The sequence below is a fragment of the Vulpes lagopus genome, chromosome 3 (assembly GCF_018345385.1).
Source record: "Vulpes lagopus strain Blue_001 chromosome 3, ASM1834538v1, whole genome shotgun sequence".
NCBI lineage: Eukaryota > Metazoa > Chordata > Mammalia > Carnivora > Canidae > Vulpes > Vulpes lagopus.
In genome coordinates, this window is record NC_054826.1 from 129,217,157 (window position 1) to 129,244,229 (window position 27,073).

The 27,073-nt window shown below is 67.5% G+C and overlaps 4 protein-coding genes across 22 annotated transcripts in view; 2 read left to right on the forward strand and 2 right to left on the reverse strand.

The window, feature by feature from the left end:
* AXIN1 (axin 1) overlaps positions 1-11,455 on the forward strand; it is a 59,195-nt gene extending 47,740 nt beyond the window's left edge. For 7 of the 9 annotated variants that reach the window (XM_041747940.1, XM_041747939.1, XM_041747938.1 and 4 more), the window contains 6 exons: positions 2,630-3,159; positions 3,873-4,043; positions 6,348-6,593; positions 8,384-8,491; positions 9,982-10,149; positions 10,746-11,455. In XM_041747940.1, the coding sequence (XP_041603874.1) occupies positions 2,630-3,159; positions 3,873-4,043; positions 6,348-6,593; positions 8,384-8,491; positions 9,982-10,149; positions 10,746-10,872 (1,350 nt within the window). In that variant the 3' untranslated portion in view covers positions 10,873-11,455. The remainder of the gene's footprint in view (positions 1-2,629; positions 3,160-3,872; positions 4,044-6,347; positions 6,594-8,383; positions 8,492-9,981; positions 10,150-10,745) is intronic. The other 2 variants (XM_041747945.1, XM_041747948.1) reach the window with 1 other exon arrangement.
* Positions 11,456-11,692: 237 nt separating this feature from the next.
* PDIA2 (protein disulfide isomerase family A member 2) lies at positions 11,693-15,047 on the reverse strand. Of its 2 annotated transcripts, XM_041747950.1 has the most exons (11): positions 14,722-15,047; positions 13,921-14,127; positions 13,718-13,851; positions 13,500-13,637; positions 13,313-13,429; positions 13,094-13,219; positions 12,813-13,010; positions 12,615-12,735; positions 12,239-12,420; positions 11,941-12,048; positions 11,693-11,835 (listed from the first exon to the last, which is right to left on the reverse strand). In XM_041747950.1, the coding sequence occupies exons 1-11, from the start codon at positions 14,915-14,917 to the stop codon at positions 11,791-11,793; spliced, it is 1,572 nt and encodes a 523-aa protein (XP_041603884.1). In that variant the 5' UTR covers positions 14,918-15,047; the 3' UTR covers positions 11,693-11,790. The 2 variants fall into 2 exon arrangements, with proteins under 2 accessions (XP_041603884.1, XP_041603883.1); XM_041747949.1 differs by having other exon boundaries at positions 11,693-12,048.
* Positions 15,048-15,064: 17 nt separating this feature from the next.
* ARHGDIG (Rho GDP dissociation inhibitor gamma) lies at positions 15,065-18,491 on the reverse strand. Of its 2 annotated transcripts, XM_041747968.1 has the most exons (8): positions 18,455-18,491; positions 18,072-18,205; positions 17,573-17,705; positions 15,943-16,122; positions 15,787-15,870; positions 15,625-15,701; positions 15,486-15,549; positions 15,065-15,412 (listed from the first exon to the last, which is right to left on the reverse strand). In XM_041747968.1, the coding sequence occupies exons 1-8, from the start codon at positions 18,474-18,476 to the stop codon at positions 15,213-15,215; spliced, it is 894 nt and encodes a 297-aa protein (XP_041603902.1). In that variant the 5' UTR covers positions 18,477-18,491; the 3' UTR covers positions 15,065-15,212. The 2 variants fall into 2 exon arrangements, with proteins under 2 accessions (XP_041603902.1, XP_041603903.1); XM_041747969.1 differs by lacking the exons at positions 17,573-17,705; positions 18,072-18,205; positions 18,455-18,491 and adding an exon at positions 17,012-17,222.
* Positions 18,492-18,636: 145 nt separating this feature from the next.
* Positions 18,637-27,065, forward strand: RGS11 (regulator of G protein signaling 11). Of its 9 annotated transcripts, none has more exons than XM_041747958.1 (18): positions 18,637-19,235; positions 19,507-19,627; positions 19,724-19,774; positions 19,898-20,004; positions 20,639-20,690; positions 20,806-20,864; positions 21,039-21,115; positions 21,277-21,358; positions 22,274-22,342; positions 23,167-23,196; positions 23,270-23,331; positions 23,432-23,545; positions 23,624-23,739; positions 23,823-23,910; positions 24,156-24,294; positions 26,144-26,226; positions 26,308-26,431; positions 26,726-27,065. In XM_041747958.1, exons 1-17 carry the CDS (start codon positions 19,191-19,193, stop codon positions 26,429-26,431), a joined length of 1,419 nt encoding a protein of 472 aa, XP_041603892.1. In that variant the 5' UTR covers positions 18,637-19,190; the 3' UTR covers positions 26,726-27,065. The 9 variants fall into 9 exon arrangements, with proteins under 9 accessions (XP_041603892.1, XP_041603891.1, XP_041603894.1 ...); XM_041747957.1 differs by having other exon boundaries at positions 26,729-27,065; XM_041747960.1 differs by having other exon boundaries at positions 19,531-19,627; positions 26,729-27,065.
* Positions 27,066-27,073: the final 8 nt, after the last annotated feature.

The following is a 27,073-nucleotide window of genomic DNA, read 5'->3' on the forward strand; positions in this document are numbered from 1 at the left end:
GGTAGAGTTGACTTAAGAAAAGAGGAAAAATGGTCACCACCAAGTTTGCAAATTTGTATTTTCTATTGTTTGCTCAGTATTTATGCGCAGTGCCTGAAATCAAAAACCAGGTCGCGCTTTAAGGAACGACTTCTGTCCGTGACGTTCATGTTTCCGGTGGAGACCCGCGCAGTCCCCAGACTCGGGAAGCTCTCCCAGGAGGGGCCTGCGTGCTCCCTGCCCCGGGGGTCACGTGCACCTCGAGGCCGGGGATGCTGTCGTGAGGCTGCTCCTGGGCCGTGGCACACGGGCACACCTGGCGCTTCCTTGTTGGCCCTGCCGCTGCCCCCCGGCTTCGGGAGCTCCCTCGTGTGACCCTGCTCCCCATTAGCATGTCGGGACCTGGGGTTCGTGGCGGGGACCGGGGCGCGGGTGTGGTCACAGGGGCCGTCGTGCTGACGGCCTGGTGTGGAGGCGTGGCAGCACCATCCCCTTGGCCTGCTGGCTTCGGGCCAGGTGGGCGCACCGCAGAGCCCCCTCCTCGGGCCCCCCGGCAGCCTGGGAGAGCGGTGGGAGGACGGGCAGGCGCCGAACCGGGTGCTGGCCTGTGGGGCGCGGGTACCCGTGCTTCGTGAGGCTGCCCAGGGGGAGTGTGGTTGCCGTGCGCGGGCAGCAGGCATTGGCACGGGTGGCGGGCTATGGTCTCGGCTGGCGGCCCCGAGTCCCGGCCAGCTCCGGCGGCCGCGTGGGCCCAGATGTGGAGCCATTTGTCGGGTCGGCACCGGCGTCGGCTCCTCCAGCGGGGCCGCCCAGGTGCTGCCGGGTCCAGCGGGGGCGCAGAGGCCAGCACCCAGCCCATGAGCCCCACGGGGCATGCCCACCCCGACCTCTAGCACCCCCGCCGCCTCCACTTGGGAGCCCAGCCTGCTGCTCGGGCAGTACCGCGGCCTCCAGAGGGGGGGGGGGCTCTCCGTGGCTGAGTGCAGCCTACGCCGCCCGCCGCAGCTCCTCTGTCCCCATGGGCGCCCCTCAGCCTTCGGGGCACTGGCACTGCCGGCAGCGCAGTCGCATCGCTCACGCTGTGTTTATGCACAAAAACTCTGGAGAAAATCAAATCCAGTAGCCTGTTTACAGGGAATCCACACCCACGTGAGATTCCCCATCTTGTGTGATTTTGCAGCCTGTAAGAATGTGTCATAAATCACTGTTTTTTAAGAAAAATGACTAAATAAGTTAATTTTATTGTGGCGCCTGAGTGGCTCAGTCGGTTAAGCGTATGCCTCTTAGTTTCGGTGCAGGCTGCGACCTCGGGGTCGTAGGACTGAGCCCCGGGTGGGCTCTGCGCTCAGCGGGAGCCCGCCTCCAGGCTCTGGCCCTCAGCCTCCTCCCACTGCCTGCACCCACTCGCTCGCTCTCAAATACATTAACGAATCTTGTTTAAAAACCTTACTTTTATTGTAAAATTTGGAAAATGAGAGTGGAGAAGAAACAAGCTATCTGCTAGGAAACCTCTAACGTTTGAAGACCCTGACATTGAATTTCTGTGATGGCAGAGCCGCTGAGAGAATGTATGTGATCTGGGCCCCCCGGGGTCGAGAGTGTCCCTCTTGCTCCCTGCTGCCCTCGGGGGTCACTGCCAGTGCCCCGGGCAGGCCAAGGCGGAGGGGTGGGGGGCATGGGGGGGCCGTGGGGGGTGCCCATCCCTGGGCCATCCCAGCGCCCAGCGCCTGCGCCCTGAGCAGGCCTGGCGGGCCTGCAGCCGACAGCCCGTGCCAGCGAGGATTCCGTATTTCCCGCTACATGGGACGCTTTGTGCTGCATTTCCGAGGGTCTGGTTACAGCACAGGCCCGGTCGGGTCGCCTCCCGTTCTTCTTGGTTGGTAGCGGGTTCACTCAGCATTATGCAGTTTGTGCAGTTCAGTGAGGCGAGGAAGAAGACTTGAGATGTATCTTTGGAGTTAGACTGACCAGATGTTTACGTTTACAGATGTGGTCCTGTGGACCCAGAGGAAACTCTGCTGGTCCAGTGTGACAATGTACCAAGAAACCCATAACTCGATAATTAAGCAGGAAACAAGAGTTCCTCTGTACAAGGGCAAAATTTCCCTTGAAAAATATAATGGAAACTATGGCAATAAAATTGAGGAATGGGGCCCCCAGGCCAGCTCCGCCAGAGGGGCCTGCGACTCTTGATCTCAGGGTTGTGGGTTCGAGCCCTGTGGTGGGGATAGAGATCACTGAAATGAAAATTTTTTTAAATATTGAGGAATAGGAAAATCATTGACTGAAAAGGTAAAAGTATCTTTATTGAGAAACACGAAAGTCAGTATGGAGGTTTCTCGGCGAGCAGGACTCAGGCTGGCACTGAGACCCCTTGAACCGCAGGTGGGTGGCAGCCACGGGCGTGTCCGCACACTGTGGGTGAGTGTGGCACTTCTTCCTGGGGCCCAGCGCTTGCGGCTGGGTGGGAGCTGGGGCTCTGCAGCTGCAGGGAGGGGCCCTGGAGCCAGCCCAAGCAGCTGGCCCCCCCGCACCTGGGCTCCGGGCTCCTGACCCCTCGGACCACGCTGCAGGCCCACTTCTGTGTGACCTCACCCACGAGGTTTCCATGACACCGCCAGGGAGCTGACACGTGGCCCTTGTCCTGCAGGAGGAAGAAGGAGAGGATGGTGATGTGCCCTCAGGCCCCCTGGGGGCCATTCATAAGCTGCCTTTGGCCCCCGCCTGGCACCACTTTCCCCCCCGCTATGCAGACGTGGGCTGCGTGGGACTGCGGGACGCGCACGAGGAGAACCCCGAGAGCATCCTGGATGAGCACGTGCAGCGGGTCATGAGGACGCCTGGCTGTCAGTCACCAGGGCCTGGCCATCGTTCCCCTGACAATGCCCACGTGCCCAAGATCGTGGGGGTGCTGGGGGGTGTGCCCTCTGGGCACGGTAAGCACGCACCCAAGTCAGGGGCGAAGCTGGACACAGCTGGCCTGCACCTTCACAGGCACAGCCACCACCACAGTTACCACGGTGCCGCCAGGCCCAAGGAGCAGGCCGACGCGGAGGCTGCCCGCCGGGTCCAGGGCAGCTTTGCATGGGGCCTGGAGCTGCATGGCCACACAGCCAAGCCCCGTAGCCACTCGGAGAGCGTGGGTGCCGCCCCCAATGCCAGCGACAGCCTGGCCTACAGGTGAGTGCGTGCGGCAGCCTGAGCCGTGCCCTGGGGTTGGGACCGGGCATCCTTTGTCCCTGAACCTGTGGGTCTTCCCGGCCAGGAAGGGGACTATGAGAAGCTGTGTCCTGCGGCTCTCTTCTGCATTTCTAGGCCACGATTCCCCTTTGAGAGTCCTTCAGCTCTGGGGTGCCTGGGTGGCTGTCAGGTGAGCATCTGACCCTTGGTGTCAGCTCAGGTCATGATCTCGGGGTCGTGAGGTCAGCCTTATATTGGGCTCCCTGTCCAGTGGGGAGTCTGCTGCTCTCCCCACCCACCCACCCACCCACGGTATGTGTGCACACTCGCTCTCTAGCTCTCTCTCAAATCTTTAAAAAAAGAAAAAATGAAAGTGGTGCCAGGCGGGGGCCATAGCTGCAGCGACTGCAGGCATGTGGTGGCCGGAGTCCAGGCGCCAGGCATGGGTGCTGGGCCCGGCCCAGGGGTGCCGAAGTGGAGGCCCTGGTTTCCAAGGGAGGCATCTGGGCGGGGAGTGGCTGGGTCCCCAGGTGGGTGAGGGCAGATGCCCTAGCCTTCCTGCTGCTGCTGCCCGGACCCCTTCCTCCGCATGCTGCCAGATGGCCTTGGGCGGAACCCATGAGGACACGACTGGCGAAGCCACTGGGTCGGGGTGTGGTCCGGCGTCAGGCCAGGTACAGTCAGCAGGTGACTCGCGGCTCTTGCTGTTGCAGCGGGAAGGCCGGCACTGCCTCCAGGAGGAATGCCAAGAAGGCCGAGTCGGGGAAGAACGCTGGCACTGAGGTGCCCGGCCCGTCAGAGGACACAGACAAGAACCAGAAGATCATGCAGTGGATCATCGAGGGGGAGAAGGAGATCAGCAGGCACCGCAAGGCCGGCCATGGGTAAGAGTCGCCCGGCGGCCCGGCTCGAGGGCACGACGCGTGTAGAGTTAGCCGACAGCCTCCAGCACGGCTCCACCAGGGCAGCTGGCAGCTGTGGCCTGGCCACCCCCCATCTCAGCACGTGCGGCGGAAGCAACGAGTCCATGGCAGCAGGGGCCCCGAGGGAGTGGGGGCCCTGACGGAGCCTCAGCATCCTCGGGGCCGTGCCCACCCGCTGCTGAGCTCTATCTCATCACCCTGCCTCTGTGTGAGCTCCTTGTGCTGCGCCCCACCTGCCATCACACGGCTGCTCTCGGGAGGTTATTTCTGGGCTGGTGACGCCTCTTCATGACACTGACCTCGGTTACTGGGGAGGTGAGGCTGGTACCTGCCCGTGTCTGCAGACAGACGCAGGGAGAGCCTCCCGTGCGTGCAGGTGCCCCCCAGCTGTCTGCGGTGTCGGCACCGTCTGAGCAAGGATGCAGGGGCTGCTCCGGGGGAGCTGGGCCTCCAGACAGGCTGTTGCTGCCCCACGTGGGTCCATCCACTGTGGGGAGACTCTGAGGGGTTGGGGGGCTGGTCAGACACCTCCCAGCCTGCAGACACGTCACTCCCAGAGCAGCCACCTGGGCCCTGGGGCTGGTGGGATTGACCCGTGGGTGGGCGGGCCTCCCGTTTCCTCCATCTCAGACGTCCCTGGCCCTCCATCGTGGGGGGCAGTGCACACCTGTCCCGCCCGTCCTGGGTGGTGACACAGGGTGGGGCCCCCCTCTTCTGGGTCCCCGTGTCTGGTCTCCACACAGCCCTGGGCACACGCGTGGTCACAGAGCCCGTCCTGGGCGAGGGGTCTGTGCAGAGCCCCTGGCTTGCTCTGGTTGGGGTGGGGGGTAGATGGAGGCTGCTCTGGATTTCTTCCTTTTTTGGGTTTCTGCAAGGAATGGCTCCGTCCTGGCCACTCCTCCACCCCAAATGGACAGAGTCAAAGGCACATCTGGAGACAGTCTCAGGTTGGAAGGTGCTTGCTGTTAGGACAGGCCATTGGGCGATGGCCCTTCCGTGTCCGCAGCAGGTCCCTCTGGCCTTCGAGCCGGGGGCCATGTGCCTTTGTTCTTACATAAAGCCAGGCAGGCAGGGGGTGGGGACAGGCAGGGAGAGCTATGAGGGGGCTTGAGGCCCAGAGCCAAGGTCTCCCCGGGGCTGGCCTTGCGGCTCCTTAGGGGGCAGAGCCCACCTCCCTCTGGGGTGCCTTCCCTTGAGCTTCTGGGGTTGTGAACCCCCCTTTCTGAGGCTCCAGCCTCAGTTCAAGGACCCTCATGTTTCCGCTCAAATTCATCTAGCGGTTGAGCAAACGCATAGCGCACAGCCGTGAAGCATCTTCTGTGCTGAATTACAAAGGCAAAGCTGTGCTATCGTGCAGAGGGGAAAACCCAGAAAAAAATTACATGTTAAGAGTTACGCCACTTAAGTATTTTTGACAGGGAAGAGGATATACCAGTATAATGGGAGTAGGTATTTTTAAGTATGATATTTTGGATTATTTATATTTTTCTTTGAATTTACTGTGTATTTCGAGTTTCTCACAAGGAACATTTGTTTTGACGTTAAAACATTTTTTGGTTTTATTTTATTTTACTTTATTTGACAGCATGAGAGAGCGAGAGAGGGAGTGTCTCTCTGTGTCTCTCATGAAAAGATAAATACAATCTTTAAAAAACAAAATAAGAAGTTATATAGGATAGGATTTATATATTTTTTTAATTTTTTAAAAATATTTATTTATGGGAGAGACAGAGAGGCAGAGACAGAGGCAGAGGGAGAAGCAGGCTCCACGCAGGGAGCCCACGTGGGACTCAATCCCGAGTCTCCAGGATCACGCCCTGGGCCGAAGGCGGCGCTAAACCGCTGAGCCACCAGGGCTGCCCAGGATTTATATTTCAATAAAGTTATTAAAGCTAAGTTACGAAGGGGGTACCTGATGGCCGGTTGAGCGTCGGCTCAGGCAACGGTCTTGGGGGCGTGTGATCGAGCCCCTTGGTGGGCAGGGAGTCCACGTGATGTTCCCTCCACCCTCCCACACTCCCTCGCTCTACAGTAAATATATTTTTTTTAATTACGAAAGAAAAAAAAAGGAAAGGGGAAAAAATCACAAAAGAAGTATGTGACATAGACACATCTGTGTCATGTACAGGAGGAAACTGCAGCAGCTCACATGCTGGCCAGAGTCAGTGGTGTGTGATCCTGGTCCTGGTCCTAGTCCTGGTCCCTGGCACCTGCCCGTGGCCAGGGCTTCAGGTGCTGCCACGTCCGATTCTTTTGTTCCCAAAGGTCCTCTGGTGCCAAGAAGCAGCAGGTGCATGAGAGCTCCAGGCCCCTGTCTGTCGAGCGTCCCGGGGCTGTGCATCCCTGGGTCAGCGCTCAGCTCCGGAACTCCGTCCAGCCGTCTCACCTATTCATTCAAGACCCCACCATGCCACCCAACCCGGCCCCCAACCCTCTGACCCAGCTGGAGGAGGCCCGCAGGCGTCTGGAGGAGGAAGAGAAGAGAGCCAGCAAGTTACCTTCCAAGCAGAGGTATGGGGGTCGGGGAGGGCAGGCTGCGCTACCTGCCAGGGCCGTGCCAGGCGCTTCGGCACCGCTTTGGGGCCAGAGCTCCCCAAGGCCCGGGGCTCCCCCAGACAGCCCAGCTGCCCACCCCCTGGCAGTCCTGGTCTCTCCTTTCCACTAAGAGCCCCCGTGGGCTGGCAAGGGGCCCTGCTTTGTGAGCAGGGTCTGGTGGGGCAGGTGGTGCTGACCCTGTCCCCGTGGGGATGGAGAGGGAGCCCTCTCTGCTCTGTGAGTGGACACTCACGCTGGCTCTTGCTGGGAGCCTGCAGTGCCCCATCACGTCGTGGAACAGCTAGAGGTTGGCGTCCGGTCACCCCGGTTGCTGGGCAGGCTGAGCTCAGTGGGGGCCCTGGGGGTGCCGTGAACAGTGCCGTCGGCAGCGGGCAGGACGGTCAGCACTGCTCAAGTACATACAGATGTTCAGGTTTTCTCCTGGAGGGACCCCAAGCACAGCGTCCCCCTTGCCGTGCCCTCCTTGGCCTCCGGGACCACAGAGGTGGGCCCATTGGCGATGCAGCCTCCGACAGACCCTCCCCCGGGGGCACCCCTTTGAGGTAGCAGGTGCTCTCTCCAGGCCACAGTGTAGTTTCCCTACCTTTTCAGCTGGGCCTCGAGGTCACTTCTCCCACATGGAGCAGGGTCTCAGGGCAGGTGGCTCCACAGTGACCCTGATCTCCTCAGACTTGGCCGGCATGCCTTCCCCCGTCTTCAGTCACTGGTCATGCTTCCCAGGGGCCTCGCTGCGGGGGCCATCCAGCTCTGGGAGGCTGGCGGCAGGGTGCCCATCTCATTGGGCAGAGCCAGGGGTCTGAGTGTGTCCCCTGGTCTTGAAGGCGCCCACATTTCCGGCCTCTGTCTCACACCGTGACCTTGCCAGCCTGGAAGCAGAGCGCTGGCTGGCATGGGAGGCTGGCCCGGTGCGGGGATGCTACGCAGCCTGACAGGACCTGGGACCTGAGGTGGACGGGGCTGCAGGGCTGGCGTGTAGGAGGTCCTCCCTGCCGCACAGACCCCTCGTGGGGTGCCGTCCTTGCCGCATTCGGGGTGCAGGGCTCGCGTCTGCTCTCCCACCAGCACCAGCAGGCCCCGCGCGCTCGTGCTCCTGCAGCAGAGACACCAAACCGCCCCTCGGGCCTCTCGGGGATGCGTGTCTGGGGCTGTGAGCCTCCTGATGGGTTTTGGCCAGAGGCTCTGGCATCACCACTTGTCGTCGGTCCAGGCGCATGGGCCTCTTGTCAATGGCTGCAGACACGGAGTGAAGGTCCAGGGCAGCAGTAGGGTGCCGGGCCCCCCACGAGGTCCTCAGGGATCCCCCAGGCTGGCAGACGAGCAGTCGCCTCAGGGCCGCCAGCCGGCCCCCAGGATGGAGCAGCGTCTGAGCACCGCCGAGGAGGAGCTGCGTGCACGGAGGCTGCGAGGCCAGCCCTGGCCCAGAGGCCCTCAGGGCGGATGAAGGGACGAGACCCTCGTGCCTCGGATCGGCGCTCCCTGCGGGTGGTCCCAGGAGCTGTGTCGTCCAGTGAGGCACCCGGAACTGTGACTGACCCTGACGGAGCCCTGACCTTCCAGCCCCGCGGCCAGAACGTGTTTCCTCTGCTTCACACAGGCTGAGCCGTGTCTGGCGATGACGCAGCCTCTTGGGGGCCCCTGCCCCACCTGCCAGTCTGTGGCCCCTCGGCCGCGCCGCCGCACCTGCCCCAGCGCCCCCCCAGCACCCGCCCCGGCACCTGCGGCTCACTGACCCGGTTGTTCCCTAGGTATGTACAGGAGGTCATCCAGCGGGGGCGCTCCTGCGTCAGGCCAGCGTGCACACCTGTGCTGAGCGTGGTGCCAGCCGTGTCGGACTTGGAGCTCTCCGAGACAGAGTACGTGCGCCGCCCTGGCGGGCCCCAGTACCGCTTACCCAGACTGCGCGCGGCCAGGTCCTGCAGTGGAGCCACTGTCCCCGGGACCGTACCTGGGGCGCCGCACTGGAAGACACGGGCCAGGCTCAAGCTTCCCGTGTGCATGGAAGGAGATGTAGGTCGTCCTCGTGTGCCCCGTGGCTAGCAGGCCAGAGAGGAAGTTGTGCTCTGCCTCCGCTCCGGCCCATGTCCCCCGCGCGCTGTGACTGGCCGTGGTTCCCCTGGCTCAGCACCTGCACGGTGGCCTGTGCTGTGTGCAGGGGCTGTGTGCACACTGAGCCTGCTCCGTTCTTGTGTGGAAGGCAGGCATGCGTGGACGTGTCTGCTCTCTGGGCTCGCGCAGAGCAGGGTGGGCACTGGGGAGCATATGTGCACAAGACAGAGCAAAGGAGGGCCCCCTCCTCATCCCAGGTGATGCTTTGTCATGTCCAGCCCGATGCCTGAGGGGCTTCACTCCTCAAGGGTGGTCCCTGCGTCCCTCCTGCAAGGACGGACCCCCTGGGGCCCCTGCCCCCCACCGGGAGGGTACAGGATGCAGGCAGGGCAGGCATGCGAGCTTGGCTCAAGCAGTGGAAGGCCGCAGGCCCAAGTAGGCACCTTGTGTGCCCTGGAGCACGAGGGCGAGGGAAGGTCTCCGCCGAGTGCTCAGATGACCTTGTGATGCCGTAGTTCCCTCTGGCAGGGCTCCGGGCTGGGGCCACGGGCTGTGCCGAACCCACCTGGGCCGCCCTGGGGCGGTCACAGGGGTGAGCTGGACGACAGAGGGCACTCGCTGCCTGTGCTCTCGGACGCGGAGCAGCACTCAGCACAGGCAGGATGAGCAGGCAGGTTGGGGATCGTGCGGCCTCCTGCCCTCCCTGGGGAGTCTGGCCGCCCGCTGCCTCTGCTGTCTACACAGGCCGTCCGCGGCGGGCAAGTCCCTCTCCAGATCCGGGCACAGTGCTGTGTGCAGCCACCGGCCATTGATGTTTCCAAAGCGGGAGGGCTCTAGGCCTTTCCGAGGGCATGCGCAGTGTAGACCTGCTGGGGCTGCGCTGGTTCCAGTAGCCTGGGTGTCTTGGAAGCCAGGAGCTGGGATCCGCCGTGGGGCCTGGCCCTGAGAAGCTCATTTGCCATGTTCAGTGGTCTGCGTAGGGGGTGCCACCCTGCTGACTCAGGCCGTGGGTGGAGACCTGAGGCCGCGCAGTGGGTGCGGCGGTGGTGGGCCACTAAGGCAGCTGGGTGTGGGACAGGCACGCGGGCCGTGAGCCGGGTCCGCGCTGCGTACTTGAGTGCGTGGGGTTGGTGCCCGCCGGGGACCCCATGGACTGAGGCCCCCTGGCTGGGCAAGGTGCTGGGGCGAGGGCGTGTCTGCGTTGGGTGAGACTGGCCGCTCCTGCGCACCCTGTGTCCTGGGGCACCCGAGGCCCTGGGACCCGACCCAGCCGTCACTACTGCGCCTCTGCCCCCAGGACAAAGTCACAGAGGAAGGCGGGCAGTGGGAGCGCGCAGCCGTGTGACAGCATCGTGGTGGCCTACTACTTCTGCGGGGAGCCCATCCCCTACCGGACACTGGTGCGGGGCCGCGCAGTCACCCTCGGCCAGTTCAAGGAGCTGCTGACCAAGAAGGGCAACTACAGGTGAGACCCGGGTGGAGCGGGGACCCTGCATAATGCTGGTGCCTGTGCAGCAGGTGTGCACAGCGAGGGAGGAGGGGCTGCAGGGGGTGTCGCGGGGGGCGGGGGGAGGAGCTGCATGGGAGGGACCCCCCCCCCAGGAGCTGCGGGGGCGGGGGTTTGGAGCTGCTGGGGAGTGGCCCGGGGAGGAGCTGCCGGGGGTAGCTGCTGGGGAGTGGCCCGGGGAGGAGCTGCCCGGTTGAGCTGCTTGGGAGGGACCCGGGGAGGAGCTGCGGGGGAGGAGCTGCAGGGGAGGGGCCGGGGAGGAGCTGCCGGGAGATGCTGCTGGGGAGGGACCCGGGGAGGAGCTGCAGGGGGAGGAGCTGCAGGGGGAGGAGCTGCATGGGAGGGGCCTGGGGAGGAGCTGCAGGGGAGGGGCCGGAGAGGAGCTGTGGGGGAGGAGCTGCCGGGAGGCGCCAGAGAGGAGCTGCGGGGGAGAGGCCTGGGGAGGAGCTGCAGGGGAGGAGCTGCGGGGAGGGGCCGGGGAGGAGCCGCGGGAAGGAGCCGCCGGCCAGGCGCACGCCCTTACGCTCACCGCCCCCCCCCCACGCTCCCTGCAGATACTATTTCAAGAAAGTGAGCGACGAGTTTGACTGCGGCGTGGTGTTCGAGGAGGTTCGCGAGGACGAGGCGGTGCTGCCCGTCTTCGAGGAGAAGATCATCGGCAAAGTGGAGAAGGTGGACTGAGCACCGGCCTGGCGTCCGCGCCGCCTCGGGCCCGGGCAGGGACGCAGCGTCAGAGCGGGGCAGGCGCCCGGCGGGCTGGAGGCCCGTCCTGGGGGCCCACGGGCCTCCGACCCTCCACGGTGGTCCTGCGGGCATGGCCGGGCCCTGCTGCTGCTGTTGCTCCTGGCGGACCGTCCCGCTGTGCCCGGTGCTCTTCGCCCCGCGTCACCGCGCAGGCTCCGCCGCTTGCCCCGGGACTCGCCCGCCACCACCTACCCCGGGCAGGCCTGGCCAGGCCTGGGGTGGGTGCCAGGGTCCTGGGCCTCTATAAATTGTACATGTCACCGAGTGCCTTCAACACAGCTTGTCTCTTGCCTGCCACTGTGTGGATCCGGTGATGGAGCCCCGTCGCGCTCGCCCACCCCTCCCGGGCGCTGGCTCAGCGGGTCCGGGCCCCTCCCTCTTAGGGCCCCTGTAAATATGTACATTTCTCAGGCCAGGGCCAGTGGGGGGCTGTCCCAGCCCGTTTTTCATGCGCTGACTTGTACAATTATCTTTTCAAAGGTACTTGGATAATAATGAAATAAAATCATTTTTGAACCTTCTCGGGCTGCGGACACGCACGTCTCCGGTGGTGGCGCCTGGCTGGAGGGCTTGCCGGCCCCAGGGGTCAGGGTGTGCGCAGGGTGTCTCCTGGACAGCGGGGCGTCCCCACACCCAGACCCGAGTCAGGCTTCCACCCAAAAGGGATGGGGGCTACTCAAGACAGGTCGGGGCCTGGGAGGCTCCTGGGGTAATCCCAAGGGCCAGGGGGCCAGTCGTGCTCAGGAACCACACACAGTCCAGGACCAAATCTTTATTCACTGCCCAGCTCCCAGGGCATGGATGTGGGGGCAGCAGAGCGGGACGCGGGGGCAGCAGGTGGTGATGCGGGGGCAGCTACAGCTCCTCCTTGGGCTCCGCGCTGTCATTAGCTGGTGTGTCCTGAAGACAGAGTACCAGCTGGAAGCTGCACCCTTGCTTCACCCTTGCCACCGGCAACCCCAGCGCCACAGGCCCAGAGACAGCGACCTTGGGACGGGCACCCACCGGGAAGGGGGCCATGGGCTCTGTGGGCTCCTCAGCTGGCAGCTCGCCCCCGTTGTCCAGAAACTTGGAGAAGGTTTCCACGTCCCTAGTGCTTTTGTACTCGATCACCTGAGGGACGCCAGGTTCTGCTCAACACGCCCCACCACCGGGGCCTACCCCCCCCCCCCCCCCCCCCCGCCCCAGGCTCCGCGCCCCACGGAGGAGGCCCCGCCCCCGGCCAGGCCCCGCCAGGCCCCGCCCCGACGCCCTGCGTCACCGGAGGCCCCGCCCCGGCCCGCGGGGGGCGCACCCGCCTCACCTTCCGACCCGGGCCCGCCGGGAAGTACTTGAGGGTCGGGAAGCCGTGGACCGGGAAGGCCTCCAGCTCGTTGGCGGTGGCGTCCAGCTCGGCGATGACGATGTCCTCGTGGTCCTTGTACTTCTCGGCCAGGGCCTCCCAGGCTGCGGCCATCGCCTTGCAGTGCGTGCACCACGGGGCGTCTAGGGCAGCGGGGCGTTGGCAGGGCCGCAGGGCCGTCCTCCCTCCCCCGCCCTCCCCCCGCCCCCCTCCTTCCTTCCCCCCCACGCCTCTCTCCCTCCCCCCTCTCTCCCTCCCCCCTCTCTCCCTCCCCCCTCTCTCCCTCCCCCCTCTCTCCCTCCCCCCTCCCCCCGCCGCCAGCGCCCTCTACACTCACAGAACTTGACAAACACGTTCTTGGTTTCATCGAAAGCCACCTGCTCGAAATTCTGGCCCACGAGGGTCTTGACCGGCCGCCTGTCCCAGTCGGGGGGCACGTCCTGGCTCAGGAGGTAGGGCTGCAGGACGGGCCAGGGCTTCACGGGGGCCGCGGCCTGGCGCCCACGTCCCCCCCCCGCGGGCAGCGGCAGCGCACCTTGACCTGGCCGCTGAGCACGGCGTGGCAGAAGGTGGCGACCGCGGCCGCGGTGAGTGGGCCGCCGCCCGCAGGCGCGTACTTCTTGGTGGTCTCCATGTTGATGAAGCGCAGGGCGGGGGCCTCCTCGGCCTTCAGGCCGAAGTACTGCAGCACGTGGGCATTGCTGGCGCCCACGTCCACGACCACGAAGAGCACCTGCCGACGGCAAGTCCGCGCTGGCCGCCCGGCCCGACCCCGACCCGACCCGGCCCCCAACCAGGCCCCCGCCCGGCAGGTACCTGTCCCCGGAACGGGGGAGCTGCCTCCCCAAAGCCCTCCAGCAGCTCCCGGTGCTCAGCCAGCGTCTGGTTCACGAACAATAGCAGGTGGTTGAGGATCCTGGCCGAAAAGATCTTCGGGGACGTCTGCAGGGGCAGGCTGAGTTGGCAGGGTGGCTGCCATGGACACCCCCGCCCTGCACCGCCCACCTCTGCAAGCACAACTATAGCCCAGCTTGCCTGGCTGTTGAACTCTGTGACCAGGTGCATGCTGTGCGTGAGCAGGAAGCGTGACAGGTCCCCCTGGTCCAGGCCCAGCTCCTCATCCACTGGGAAATCTGCCCGCCCCTCGTCAAACTGGACAGCACCAGACAGGTCAGCAGGAGTCCCGGCCCTGACCCCTACCCCCGCCTTGGCCCTGACCCACCTTCTTGAAAAGGACCACGGTGTCCTTGGTGACACGGAACTTCTCAAAGAGCTTCGGCTGGTCAGTAAGCCCGAAGGTCATGTCTAGAGCATCCTGGGCCAGGGCCAGGAAGGTGGCCACATCCTCGTCCTGCAGGTCCTGCAGAGCCCAAACCTGTGAGGTCAGCGGGCGCCACGGGCGCCGCTCCCGTGGCCCGGACCCCAAGGGCAGCAGCTCACCCGGAAGAAGCCGATGACCACTACGTCCCGGCTATCTATCAGCGCCTGGGCTCCCTCTGCATCCGCCAGCTGCATGGCGCTGGGCCCCACCCGCCGCCTCAGCCACTCGGCCATGCCATCGGCCTCCTTAGGGCCTGCGGAGGAGAGTCCCTTCAGCCCAGGCCCAGCCGCCAGCCCCCAGCCCCCGGGCCCACGCCCCGCACCGGTGTACTCCTCTGGGTGTGTGCGGTTCCCGTCACGGAAGAACTTGAGCGTGGGGTACTCGGTCACGGCGAACTCCTTGGTCAGCTCCGCCTCCGCGGGCCCATCCACCTTGGCCAGCCTGGCTTCGGCTGACTCGGCCGCCAGCAGGGCAGCTGCCTTGCTGTACTCGGGGGCCAGCGCCTTGCAGTGCCCACACCAGGGGGCATCTGGGGGACAGGGTCATGAGCGGCCCCGGCCCCTGCCGCCCCCACCGTGCCACAACTGGCCGACCTCGGGTCAGTCAGATCTGGCCGGGAGCATCCCATCCACACCTCCCTCCTTCGGGGCCCATCTGAGTATCTGACCCAGAGCCAGGCTGCTCAGGGTGCCTGCTTGGGCACAGGGCGGCCCGTCCTGACAGCGGGTTTGAGACGAGCCGTCCAGCTGCTGCCCAAGGCCTGCGCCTGGCCACCTGTGTCTGCTTGCGGGAGGTGCCAACCTAGGAACAGCTCTCCCTTGTGTAAAAGCCTGCAAAGATCTAGCGGGCGAGCAAGACCCGAGTGCTGTCTGGCTGCCACAGTTTGCGGATGGAGACGATCAAGGGTCTTCCCTGCACCTGCCGCCCCCCCTCTTGCTCAAGCTGGACACCCCCCTCCAGGCCCAGCTCAGTCCCAGGGCTGGGCTTCTGACGCCATTGGGCAAAGCCCCGGGAGCCCCATGGGGGCCGAGTACCCATGGGGCAGCCCGGATCTGCAGGGTGGGGAGCTGAACCCCGGGGTGGCCCCTGGGGCTCCTCCAGCCCGCCGGCCTGGTGCACTCACAGAACTGCACCAGCAGGGTGCGGTGGGCCCGCAGGGCCAGGCCCAGGTTGTGCTGGTTCAGCACCAAGATCCCATCCTCCTCAGGGACCTCCTCCTCCTCGGGGGGCTCCTCCTCGGGCCCCCCCGGCCCCTGTCCCCGCAGGCCTGAGGCCCCCAGCAGCAGCAACAGCAGCACAAGCAGGAGCTGGCCGTCCATGGCAGTGCTGGCCCACGAGGCAGGGGGCAGATAAGGGGGCCGGGGGCCAAGCGGTAGCCGCCACGTGGCAACAGGGCCCAGTCCCAGGAGATAAGGCCACCGCCCCACCCCCCCAGGGCAGGGAGGCAGACAGAAGCAACACCCAGGGCAGTGAGACAAGGCGACTTTAATAGGGCCGTTCAGGGCACAGGGGCAGCCCAGGGAGGGGGGCGTCCCAGGACGGGGCAGGGGAGGGGATCACTGAGCGAGGGGGAGCCAGGACCCCGTGGGAGGACGGCCCCCTGGGTGCAGGCATTCAGCTCTTCCAGTCCTGGCAGATGTGGAGGCCCCACTCCCAGGACAGGTGGTCCGTCCTGTCGTCATCGGTGAAGAAGGATGTGACCACGTAGGCCCCCCGCACCAGGGCTCCTCGGGGTGCCTCCTCCACCGGCGTCACAAACTCATACTCCTGGGCGCGTGGGCCGTAGCTGCCCACCATGTACACGGCCTTGTCCACTGCGGGAGGGGGGCTGTGAGGGGCCACCCCAGGTCCCGCCCGCCCGCCCCACCCATCCCCGCGCCCCCTCACCACGCAGGCCCTGGCGGTAGGTGTGGTGCACACACTTGAGGCCGCTGACGATCTCCCTGTTGACCTGAGGGACACAGACGGTTAGGGGCGCCTCCAGGCGCTGTGCTGCTGCCTCTGGTGCCCCGCGACCTGGCCTCACCTTGAAGGTGATCTTCACTTTGTAGTCCACTCCCTCCTTCAGGACAAACACCTGGCTTTGGAGCGCAGCCAGCTCCCCTGCCGGGGAAAGCGCAGTTGAGGCCAGTTTGCCTCAGAGCCCCTGGCCGCCCACCCCCACCCGCCCGGGAGCCCCGGCCGGTACCCGTGAGGTCCATGGTGATGGGCCCTGGAGCCTGCTCGGACATCAGTGTCAGCCGGGTCACCTGCACGTTGGGCAGGCTCTCGTCTGAGGAAACACCAGACGTGACCATGGTGCCCCCCGCCCGTGCCCCTCCCCGCAGGCCCGGGCCGTGCGTACCCACGACGGGGGGCAGCGGCCCCAGCAGCGCCTGCTTGTACTTGGCCAGGCTCTCGTCCTCGGGGTCCAGCTGCTGGAGCTCCTGCAGGCTCTTCCTCCCCGGGGCCCGGTACTCGGGCACGGCCTCATCCAGGGCCTCGTCCGGGGGCAGCTGTCTCCCCTCCTTGTCCGTCAGGAGGACTGGGGGGTGCGGAGGGGCATGAGCCGCTGCCACCGGCTGGCCCTGGCATCCGCTCATCGAGCCAGAGGCCCCCCTCTGGCCAGCCGTGCCCCGCGGTGCCCGGAGGAACTGGGGTGGCTGGGGAGGCTCGGGGTGAGGGGCTGGGGACCTGCAGCAGCACCCACCCTGGCCCTGGGGTTGGAGAAGCCCCTGGGAGATGCAGCCGAGTGACATCGCAGAGGCACCAGCTGCCACCCGTCTGGGGCTCCTCCCTGACTCCGAGGCTAAACACCAGGGTGGGGGGAGGAGAACCCTAATGGACACCCCACGGTCTGCAGGCCCCGCTAGGAGGGGTGACCTGGAGGGCTTCCCCAGCGCGGGGGCTGTGCCCCCCACACCTGTCAGACCCCTGTGCCTTGCAGCTCCCTAGACGCTCTGGCTCTCGTGCCCCTGGGGGACGGGTGGCGACTGTGGGCTCTGCGCCCCCCACCCTGGGGTGCCTGGGGGTCCGGGTCGCCTAGACCTCTCGCCACCGGCCGGGGGTCTCTCTAGGTGCCTCCCGCAGTCTCTCCCGACAGGGTGTCTCCCCCTGCACCCCAGCCTCCGTGATGGCCACAGCCCTAGAGAGGCCCAGCCCCACCCAAGGGAGGGGGGGCTCGGCACAGTCCCCAGGGGAGAGGGTCTCCCGCCGGCTTCCCCAGCAGACCCGCCCACTCTAGGCTCTCTCGCCCCCAGTGTCTGGCCCCAAAGAAGCCCCCCACCCCCGCCAGGGCCCGGCCGGGCCGCGTCACAGTTTCCCCACGCGAGCCCCCCCAAAGTTTCCGTGGGGGAGGCCGCCGCGGCCCGCGCCCCCGCCCCGCCGAGCCCCCCGCCCACGTGGCTGCCCTGGCCCCGGCCCAGCCGGCTCACCTCGGGCGCACAGCGCCAGCCGGAGCAGCTCCAGCAGCTGCGCTCCCAGCTCGCACGCGTCCAGGCCCAGCATGGTGGCCCGCGGCCCGGCCCCGCCGCGGAGGAGCCGCCGCCCGCCCCGCCGCCGCCCGGCTCGGCGCTCAGCCCCGGCGCGACTGCGGTGAGCTCATCCCGGCCGGGAGCGCCCCCCGCGCCCAGCGCCGCGCCCGCGCCGCGCGCCCCCAGCCGCTCCGCGGACCCCGCGCAGCCCCGCAGAGACGCGCGTGTCGCCCGCACGGCCGCCGCGGTCACGGGCCCGGCCCAGCCCGCACCCCGCTCGGGCTGCCCAGCCGCCCCACCCCGCGGCGCCGAGGGGGCCCGGGGGACCGTCCGGGGCAGCCCTCCGGGAGGGGCCGCCGGGGGCGGGGGGGGGGGCAGGTGCCGCCTCCTCCCCTGGCCCCCAGGCTCTCATTACCTGCAGCCGCCGTGCAGGCCGCACCTGCGGCCCGCGGCTCCCCTCCCACCCCACCCCCACCACATCCCAGGGGCTCGCAGTCACAGGCGACGGCGACTTGTCCGCACCCCGAGAGGAGGGTCCTCCCACGTAGGCAGAGGCATCATGGCGTTCCACAGCCCTTCCTCCCGGGTTTCGGCAGGGCGGCGACCCCGAGCAGGAGAGGACACTGACCCAAAGCAGAATCCTGGGGGTGGAGCCCTGAGGGGGTCTCTGGCCTCAACGCCAGGGAAACCTTGGGGTGGGCAGATGGGGGCCCCAGTGCAGGGAGCAGGCCCCGGGCCTCAGGCTGGGACAGCGAGAGGAGGGTCTGCGTGGAGGACGGAGAACTCCAGCCCAAGGCCCTCTTCTTCCTCATTCCCCTCTGCCCGCCCTCCAAGGCTGAGGACACCCAGGATTCATTCCCACCTTCAGCGAAGACAAGAGGGAGAAGGGCCCCCTGCTGTCCTGGCTTCACAGGCAGACATGTCCCCCTTGGTTCCTTTGCCCCTGAGCGTCTACCCTGCACAAACAGCTTCTCCACCCCCAGCAGAGCCCAGCGGGGGGACCATGCCATGACTCCCCTACCTGCACCCCAGAGGAGGGCCATGGATGCGAGGGGACCCGTGGGCTTGGGTGGGGATTACCCGTTGCAGTTCTGTCCACAATTTTTCCAAGACAGGATTCCCCCAGCTGCAGGCCCCATTTCTGCTGCCCTTTCCCTGGGGGTACAGGTGGGGTTACTTGATTAGAGAAGCCACTTGTCCCCAGGTAGGGGCAGCTATGGCCTCTGTGGCCTTCAGCATCAGTGGATACACCCCCCGCCCCCCCCCCCCAGAAAGGACAGTCAGGCCTGGGACCAGCCTGATGCCACTGGTGCGGGTGGGGATGGTTGGGAGTTCACTGGGATCTCAGGGAGGATGGTGCCCCAGCGGAGGTAGGACCCCCCCCAGTCCTCCTGCCCAGCTCACCCTGGACCTGGCCTGTGAGCATCGGAAAGGGATCAGTGCCCGCTGTCGGCCCTCCTGTCCTGTCCCCAGCACCTCCGAGGGGAGGAGGGCACCCTATCTCTCAAACAGAAATAGACCCACTCGAACTTCTTAAAAAAGTCCAGCATGAGGGCTCCGGGGTGGAAGTAGCCAAGCTGATGGCGAGGGAGAGAAAGGCCAGGACGCGATCCTGAGTGTAGAGGCCGCGGGTGAACCCTGAGTGTGGATGGGAAGCGGGGGCATGTGCGCCGGCCCCTCCCTGTCCACGGCTCCTCTCCCTCGGGCTCCGATACCCGGTGTCTGCCGAGCGGGGGAAAGGGAGCCGTCTGTGCTCTCGGCCTGGCCTCGCCGGACCCCGCCCGGCTCCCCTGCCGGCCCACCAGGGTCCACGCCCGCGCCCGCTCCTGGGGCGACCCCTCCGGGGGCCTCCGGGCCGCAGTCGGGGCAGGTGCGCAACAGGCCTTCAGCTGGGTCCCGCGCCCCCCACCCTCCCTGGAGACCCTCCTCTCGGAGCGCCCCCGCCTGTCCCCGAGGAGCTCGTCCCACGGGCACGGGCCTCAGTTTCTCCTGCCGTGGGGGGGGGGCCCTGTGAGCACCGAGGTTAACGGGGCCGGGGGCTGGCGGGGCGGGCGCTGCCCGGGGGCGGGGCCGCGGGCAGGGGCGGGGCCGCGGGCAGGGGCGGGGCCGACACCCACCGCCATCTGGCCTCGCGGGCGCCATGGCCGGGGGACGCGCGGGTGCGCAGCTGCCGCATCTCAGCAAGGTGGGTGCCGGCCCGGAGTCCCTCGCCACCCCCCCCCCGGGATTTCGGGCATCCGAGGCGGGAGAGGGGAGGGGGCGTGCGCACGAGAGCGGCCGCGGGCAGGGGGGCGGCGGGGAGGGGCCCGCGCCTCGCCCCCTCCCCCCGCCCCTCCGCGGCCCCAAATCCACCGTCCTGCGCGCTAATCCTCTGCGAGCTCGCTGATCCGGGGCGTCCCGGCCCGCGCGGGGAGTCAGGACCCGGGGTGGGGGCTCCCCCCGCAGCGGCCCCTAAGGCCCCCAAGGCCCCCCTCGCGCAGATGGAGCGAGTGGTTGTGAGCATGCAGGACCCCGACCAGGGCGTGAAGATGCGGAGTCAGCGCCTGCTCATCACCGTCATTCCGCACACGGTAGCTGGTGAGGCCCCGCGGGGACGGGGAGCGGGGGCGGGGGTCCGCGGTGGCGGAGGCCCTGCCTCGGTCTACCCGACCCCACACCCCCTCTGCTGTGCAGGCGGCGACATCGCGGAGTGGCTGATCCAGAAATACTGCCTCTCGGAGGAGGGTAAGGGGGTCAGCCCCTCGCTCCTCCCGCGCCCCGCCCCCTGCCCGGGTTCGTTGCGGGGGTACCCTGGGCAGGGAGCTCGGGCCTGGTTCTCGGAGGCTGAGCCCCCACCCGCACCCCCAGAGGCCCTGCACCTGGGCACCCTCCTGGTGCAGCACGGCTACCTGTACCCTCTCCGCGACCCCCGCAGCCTTGTGCTCCGGCCCGACGACACACCCTACAGGTTTCAGGTCAGGTGCAGCTGGGAGCCCTTGGGAACCCCAAACCCCGCAGCCCAGCGGGAGGGTACTGGGGGAAACGGTGGAAGTGGTGATGTCCCCACCGGCCTGGGGCCACCACCCCTCCCCAAAGTGCTAGACGCAGTGTCCTGTGTAGAAGGACCAAATTAAGGGGAGAGACCGTTAGCAGGGACTCCTTAGAGGGTGTGGGGGATTCTCCCAGGATCCTCAAGCTGCCACTCATGAAGAAGGGTGCGTGGGGCCTGAGACAGGACCCCAGTCCTGATAGAGCCCCCTTCCTGGCTTCCCTGGCCACAACAGGGACCCAGGCAGTCCCAGCCGGATGGTCAGCACAGGCTGAGGGCAGGCCCCACTGCACCCCACCAGGTAGTAGGGCCTCAGGGAGCCCAGTCCACGAGGTAGTGGCTGCCCCAGGCCCCAGGAGGGCATGGAGCTGGGTTCCAGGGCTTCCGGGTGGGGAGGAGGGCCAGTCGTCTGTGAGTCTGCAGGCTGTGGACAGACAGGCAGGTGCGGAGGCACCACTTGGCTAGCCCAGCGTCTTCCCAAGGGAGCGGGGAAGGTGGACCACTCCTGGGGTGGGGAGGGCCCAGGAGGTCCCGGACACCCTGCCCCTGCACCACACCAGACGCCCTATTTCTGGATGAGCACCCTGGGGCCAGCCACGGAGCTGGACTACGGTGAGTGAGGAGGAGCGGGCCGGCCTGGGATCACTCTCTGCGCTGCTATGCTCCCAAGCGGAGCACCAGGGAGGCGGCGCAGAGCCTGCTCTAGCCCGGCCCCCCGTCTTTCCAGCCATCTACTTGGCCAAGAAGAACATCCGAAAGCAGGGGGCCCTGGTTGGCCACGAGAAGGTGGGCCCCCCCCCCGCAGGCTAGCCCAGCCAGAGGGCTCTGGTCCCAGCGCTCACCGACTGCCCTGGAGCACACAGCCAGGCCCCCCGAGAGTACAGCTCCCCAGACACATCATCCCCGCTGTCTCCGTGGGGCGGTGGGTGGTCCGTGAGGGGAGACCTCGGTGTCCCCCAGGAGCACTATGACCAGTTGCACAGGAAGATGAGCCACGCATGGGACCTGGTGGTGGTGCAGGCCAGGGAGCAGCTACGGTAAGCTCTCACCCCTGCTCGCGCCGGGTGGGCGCCGTGGGCAGCCCCGGGAGGCCCCGTCCTGCCCAGGCCGGTCGCTGACTCAGGCTGTGGCCTGAGGCGGGCACGGGCAGGTGCTACTGTGGGCTCCACGTGCCCCCCAACTCCGCCTACCCCCGCAGGGCAGCTAAGCAGTGCAGGAAGGGGGACAGGCTGGTCATTGCGTGCCAGGAGCGGACGTACTGGCTGGTGAACAGGCCCCCGGTAAGCCCGGGTGCGGGGGGCACGTCCTCGTACCGCAGCGGGGTCTGCCAGGAGTTGCGTGTTCCCTAGGCTGTGGCTTTGGCGTCTTGGTTCTGTGACCCGTGAGCACGCAGAGTCACGGGGCCGGGCCTGAGGCTGCGGCCATCCACACAGGGGTGTAAGGGAGTGGGCGCAGCGGGGCCCGGCTTATGGGCGGCGGTGGCATCGAGGAAGCGAGGTCGCAGGCCAAGAGCAGCTGGGCGCGGGTGACCGGTCTGCGTGCGCCTGCAGCGGGGGCTGTGCGGGCCACGGGTGGAGGGATCTGCGGGCACCTCATCGGGGGGTTCCAGGGGCGGGTGTCTGGGCAAGTGTGCCCTCGTGCTCTGTGCTCTGCCTGAGGGCCCCGGGCAGGTAGACGGGCCCCAGGACTGGCAGGTGCGTTCCCGTGGGGGGCCCTGCCGCTGCACCTGGAGCTGCCGCTGGGGGTGGGGGTGGGGAGGCAACCCTGGGCCTCAGGGAGGTGGCGCCAGGCCGCCAGGTGTGTGGGGACAGGTGACCATCGCCCCGGGTGGTTAGAGGGGCGCCTGGCCCCACAGCCGTTGGCAGCACAGCTCTAGGGCCCCAGGGGGTGAGTCCAAGGCCCAGCGCCCGCGGCCTACTTTCAAAAGAACAGAGAAAGAAAAAAAAAAAAAGAGAGAAAGAAGGACGCGTGGTCTGCGGCGGGAGCATTCGGGAACTCTGAGCATTCGGGAGCTCTGGAGCGGGGAGGTGAGGTCCTGCGGGTGGCGGGGGGGAGACGGGCAGAGGCTCAGGGCCTCATGTCTCAGATCCGGGAGTTCCCCCGGGGCCCTTGGATGACAGGCGGGTCAGAGCCTCGGCTTAGGGCGGCAAGCGGGGGGCAGGAACCCTCCCACCCACCTGGGCCTTCCTCTGCAGCCGGGCGTCCCCAGCGTCCTGGAGCAGGGTCCAGAGCGCCGCTCCTGCGCCGCCGGGCGAGCACAGCTGGTGAGGACCCCGCCTGCAGACCCGGGGCTCCCCCATGTGCCCTTGACCCTGCCACCAAGAGGCCCCCTGCGCCCCCACGCCCAGGCCTCTGCTCTCACCTCTTGCTTCCCCCACCTGCTGCCCCGGGTGCGAGTAAGCGTGGCAGGGCTCTGGGGGGCCGGGGCTCTCCTTCGGGCTGGGCCAGCCTCACGGTGCAGGGCCACGGAGCGCGGGCCCGTCACCCCCTCCCAGGCCTCCCGTGGCCGCTGGACCCAGAGGGAGCCGCATGTTCAGACCTGGTGACAGCTGAGCCCTTTGTTCCCACAAAACCCCAAATAGCTTCCCGGGTAAAGCTCTCTCCTGGCTGGGAAACCGTAGGTCCTGGACTGTACGCGGCTCCCTGTAGGGTCGCCTGGAGGCCCCAGCCCCCGCGGGGTGTGCAGGCTCTGCCCAGCACCCGGCTCTGAGCCCCCGGCGCTCCGCAGAACCCGGGCTCCAGGGAGCGCAGGGCCGCAGGCTGGAGCCCCAGCGTGGCCCCGTGGCCGTGCCTCTCCCTTAACTGCCGCCTTTAAAACCATGACCCAGATACACTTGAAAACATGAACTGGGGACAGTTGGGGACGTGAAAGGGGACTCTGTGCCCTTGTGGGCTCCGTGGACAAGCTGCAAAGCTCCGGACTAGAGGCCCCCACGTGGTGCTTGGAAAGCTGGACGCGCCCCTTTCACAGCGGAGGGGGCCTCAAGGGCCAAGCGGGGGGTGTGGGCGTAGCTGCAGCAGCCCCAGGAGGTCCCCCCCCCCCCCCCGCAGGGCCTGCCCCTAACCGCAGCCGCTCGTCCCCCTGCAGACCCAGAGCCCGGAGTTCTACAGGCAGGAGGTGGGTCCCGGGGCCGGAGGGGTTGGGGGGGGTCGGCGGGGCGGGCGCTGACGCCCCTCACGGCTGCACCCAGGTGGAGCGCTGCAGGAAGGCGCTGGCCAGGGCCCGGGTCAAGTCCTCCGTCTGCCTCGAGGCGTGAGTTCGCTGCGGGGCCAAGCCCAGACCCTCCCTCGGGCGCGTCCCCACCGCCGTGCCCCGGCCCCGCCCTGGTCCCTGGCACGCCCCCCCCCCCCAGGTATCTGAACTTCAGCAGCCAGCGTGGCCCGCACGACCCCCTCCTGTCGGGCTGCCTGCCCAGCAACCCCTGGGTCACGGACGAGGACACCTACTGGACGGTGAACGCGCCCAGGTGAGCCCGGGGCGGGATCCGTGCCCCCCCCCCCCCCGCCTCCCCCGTGCTCCTGACCCGCCCCTCCCGTCCCCGCAGCGTGGCGGTGCCCACGAAGCTCCGCGTGGAGCGGTGGGGCTTCAGCTTCCAAGAGCTCCTGGGAGACCCCGTGGGACGGGCCCATTTCTTGGCTTTCCTGGGGACTGAGTTCAGCGGTGAGCAGCCCCTGCCCTGCGTGGCCCGGGGCGGGGGGCCTCCCCGGGGTGCTCCCCGGGCCTCACCGGCCGTGCACCTGCAGCCGAGAACCTCAGCTTCTGGGAGGCGTGCGAGGAGCTGCGCTACGGAGGGCAGGCCCAGGTCCCCGCGCTGGTGGACTCGGTGTACCAGTGAGCGCGGGGGGGGGGGGGGGGCGGTGCGTGGGTGCCAGGGCGGCGTGCGGGGGCGGCGGGCGTGCTGGGGCGGGGTGCGTGCGTGTGGGAGCGGCGTGCGTGCCTGGCGGGGAGTGCGTGCGGGGGCGGCGTCCGTGCGGGGCTGCGTGCCGGGGGCTGCGTGCCGGGGGCTGCGTGCCGGGACGTGAGTGCGTGCGGGGCGGCGTGCGGCGCCCACAGCATCTGGGCCGGCCGTGACGCAGGCAGTTCCTGGCCCCCGGCGCCGCCCGCTGGGTGAACGTGGACAGCCGCACGATGGAGCGCACGCTGGCGGGACTGCGGCGGCCACACCGCTACGTGCTGGACGACGCGCAGCTGCACATCTACATGCTGATGAAAAAGGTGGGTGTGTGGCGTGACCTGCGCTCCTGCCGGAGGCGCCGCGGGCCGCTCCCAGCACGGGTCTTAACGCGCGTTCCTGGCTGAGCCGCGCCCTCGTGCCTCCTGCGTGGCCGTGGCGTCGCTGGCCGCTCGGGGCTGTCCGGGCTGTCGTCCACCCCCAGGGCCCCGGGCCCCTCCCTCCGCAGCACAACCCCGGGGCCGCCCGGCGCAGACACGGTGGGGGCTCGGTGTCCCCGCGGAGCTGGCCGAGCTGAGCCCGTCCGTCAGTGGGAGCTTGTGCGCTGCGGCGGCCGCGGGCTCCGGGCTCTGGTGGGGGTGAGGCAGCGCGGGCCCTGGCCTGGAGCCTGCGGGGACGCCGCCCCGCTCGCAGCCGTGCAGCGTCGGCCTGTGTGTTTCGTCGTCCCGCAGCGCCTCCCTGATGCACGAGGCCGTGGGGCCAAGACGCGCCGCACCGCACCGCGGGGTCGTTGGCCCCGTCGCATGCAGAGCTCTTGGCGGGGCGGGGGGCGCGGTCACAGGTCTCTGGGACCCTCTCCGCGTCCCACGGCCTGCAAGTGCTTAATTTCTTTTCCGTTGGCTTGAATTTGGGTATAAGCGGGTACCCGTGCTAGGATTGGGTGCGAAGCCTTTAAGCCTTTTCCCCAACTAGGCCGCTCGGGGCGCGGCGCGGGGCCCAACCTCCTGCCCCGGGTCCAGCGGGGCCGACCTCCCGCCCAGGGCGCAGAGCTGCGGGGCGCAGAGCTGAGCGAGATCCGAGGCGGGCGCCGGCCTGCGCCTGCGTTGGGGTCGGGCTCCTTCCTGGCTCGGGGGCCCCCACGGCCTGGGTCTGCTCTGCCTGCCCTGCAGGGTCTCTCGTGGGTCTCCTGTTCCCTGCGACTCCGTGCATCGGTGGTAGTTTCACTGTTTGTGTATTGGTTGGGTTGCGCCGAGAGGTTGCCCTGCGGGGACGGCGTTTGCTGTGCAGTCCCTCCAGAGAGCAGGCCCGGGTCTCCTGGGGCAGGCCCGCGCGGGCGGCCTCCCGGTGTCTGCCATGGGCGCTCGGCGACGGCCGGTGATCTTCAGGCCTTGCCCGCCCCGGGTCTCACCCGCTTTGGCTCGCAGTGTCCCGCGGTGTGGACGGCCCGGCTCCTCCCACCCGGAGCGAGGCTGTTCACGAACCGAGCTGCGCGTGTCGCCGTCGCCTGGTTCGTGTCGGGGCCGGACCCTGAGCACAAGCGCACTCCTGGGCGGAGTCGGAGACCCTGCCGCTGCTCTCGGTCTTTGCCTGGCTCCTGGCCAAGCCCCGGCCGCCCCCCCCCCCCCGTCTCCTCGCTGCTCCTCTGTGCGCGTCCTACCTGAGGACCACGGCCTCTCTGCACTGCTCAGGGCGACGGGCCCTGGACACCCCACTGCCTTGGGGCGTGTTTGGGAATTATTGTTTTAGAATTATTGTTTTAGAATTATTGTTTTAGAAATCCTGGGTTTCGGGGAAGCCCAGTCCTGTCTGGATTCTTGCATGGTCTTCTCATGTTTTCACCAAAATTAATGACAAAACTTGTGCTTATTTTTTTTTGAATATAAAGGATTAGGTTCTTAGGTTTCTGTTCTTTGTCGTATGCTCTACTTTTTCTCGAGCTTGCCTGTTACCCCACCATGTCTTGCCCTCCCACTGGGGGTCCGTGGAGGACCCGGTGCGGTGGGCCTGGGGGCACCCAGGGGGTCGTTGCAGGTGCCCTGGTTCGCCTCGCCGAGCCCACGGTTCCAGGGGTAACAGGCCCGCTGGCCGGGAGCCGGGGGACCGCATCCGCGTGACTTGGGGGGGCAGGTGGGGGGGGCGGCGCGGGAGGCTGGCCAGTGCCGTCTCTTGCAGGACTCGTACCCGCGGTTCCTGAAGTCGGCGGCGTACAGGGACCTGCTGGCTGATGCCGTGGTCCCTGCGGAGGCCAGGAGACGGTGAGGCGGCAGCGGGCAGCAGGCGCCCCGGGAGGCGGGCAGCCCCACTGGGCCCGCTGCTCAGCACCCTCTCGCCCGCAGGGCTTTTCCATTCCTGCGGAAGCTGCTGCACCCGAGCCCCAGCCCTGCGCTCCTTCCCGCCTCCACATCTGTGGAGCCTGTGGCCGCTGCAAGTGACCCTGCGTGCGGGGACAGAGGCACCTAGGTGGGCACCAGTGGGGGGCGGCCTGGCGGCTTCTGAGACCCGCGCCCGGTGTCCCCCTCTGCCCAAGGGCACATGGGCCTCGTGGGCTCCCTTTGCCCTGGTCGAGCCCTCCCCTCCCCAGACGCACCGGCCCAGACGGTGCTTCCCGGGGTGGTGTCCGCACGTGAGCTGGGTGGCCTGGAGCCTCGGGGACGACGCGGGCCCAGCTGGGTGGGCCCCATGAACCCCACGAGCCCCGGCGGCATCTTGCACTCCTGTGGATGGGTCGGCTGGTGAATGACAGGGCGTCTCCAGCAGGTGGCTCTTCGGGAGGAAGTGCGGGCTCTGGGGCAGATGCACCCTCCGCGCTGTGCTGCATGGCCTCGAGGACCCTCTTGCCATGCCCCCAGTTCCTGCCCTTCAGCGAGCCCAGAGCCAGCCTCCCGTCACCCACCCACTCTGTGGGTGTCACTGCGAGTCCCACCTCAGCTGCAGGGACACATCTAGCAGGTGTCCTCGAGGCTGTGGCTCCTGGCTCGGGGCAGGGGAGGCCCCTGGGGAAGGGAGTGGGTGCCTGAGCTGGAGTGAAGTACCCCTGCCACCCCTCCCGGTTCTGCCCAGTCCTGGCCTGGAAATAAAATACCCTTGGTCCTCACTCTGAGC

Coding starts and splice junctions, on each gene's coding strand:
- PDIA2 (XM_041747949.1), bottom strand. CDS start 14,917: ATGGACGGCCAGCTCCTGCTTGTGCTGCTGTTGCTGCTGCTGGGGGCC. Junction 13,638..13,717: donor TGGTCATCGGCTTCTTCCGG/GTGAGCTGCTGC, acceptor TGGGCTCTGCAG/GACCTGCAGGACGAGGATGT. Junction 12,049..12,238: donor CGGCGGGCCCGGGTCGGAAG/GTGAGGCGGGTG, acceptor GGCGTCCCTCAG/GTGATCGAGTACAAAAGCAC.
- ARHGDIG (XM_041747968.1), bottom strand. CDS start 18,476: ATGCTCACAGGCCAGGTCCAGG. Junction 17,706..18,071: donor GGCCCTCCTCTGGGGTGCAG/GTAGGGGAGTCA, acceptor AGACCCCCTCAG/GGCTCCACCCCCAGGATTCT. Junction 15,550..15,624: donor AAGTGAAGATCACCTTCAAG/GTGAGGCCAGGT, acceptor TGTGTCCCTCAG/GTCAACAGGGAGATCGTCAG.
- RGS11 (XM_041747954.1), top strand. CDS start 19,191: ATGGCCGGGGGACGCGCGGGTGCGCAGCTGCCGCATCTCAGCAAG. Junction 19,628..19,723: donor CATTCCGCACACGGTAGCTG/GTGAGGCCCCGC, acceptor TCTGCTGTGCAG/GCGGCGACATCGCGGAGTGG. Junction 23,197..23,269: donor CGGAGTTCTACAGGCAGGAG/GTGGGTCCCGGG, acceptor GGCTGCACCCAG/GTGGAGCGCTGCAGGAAGGC.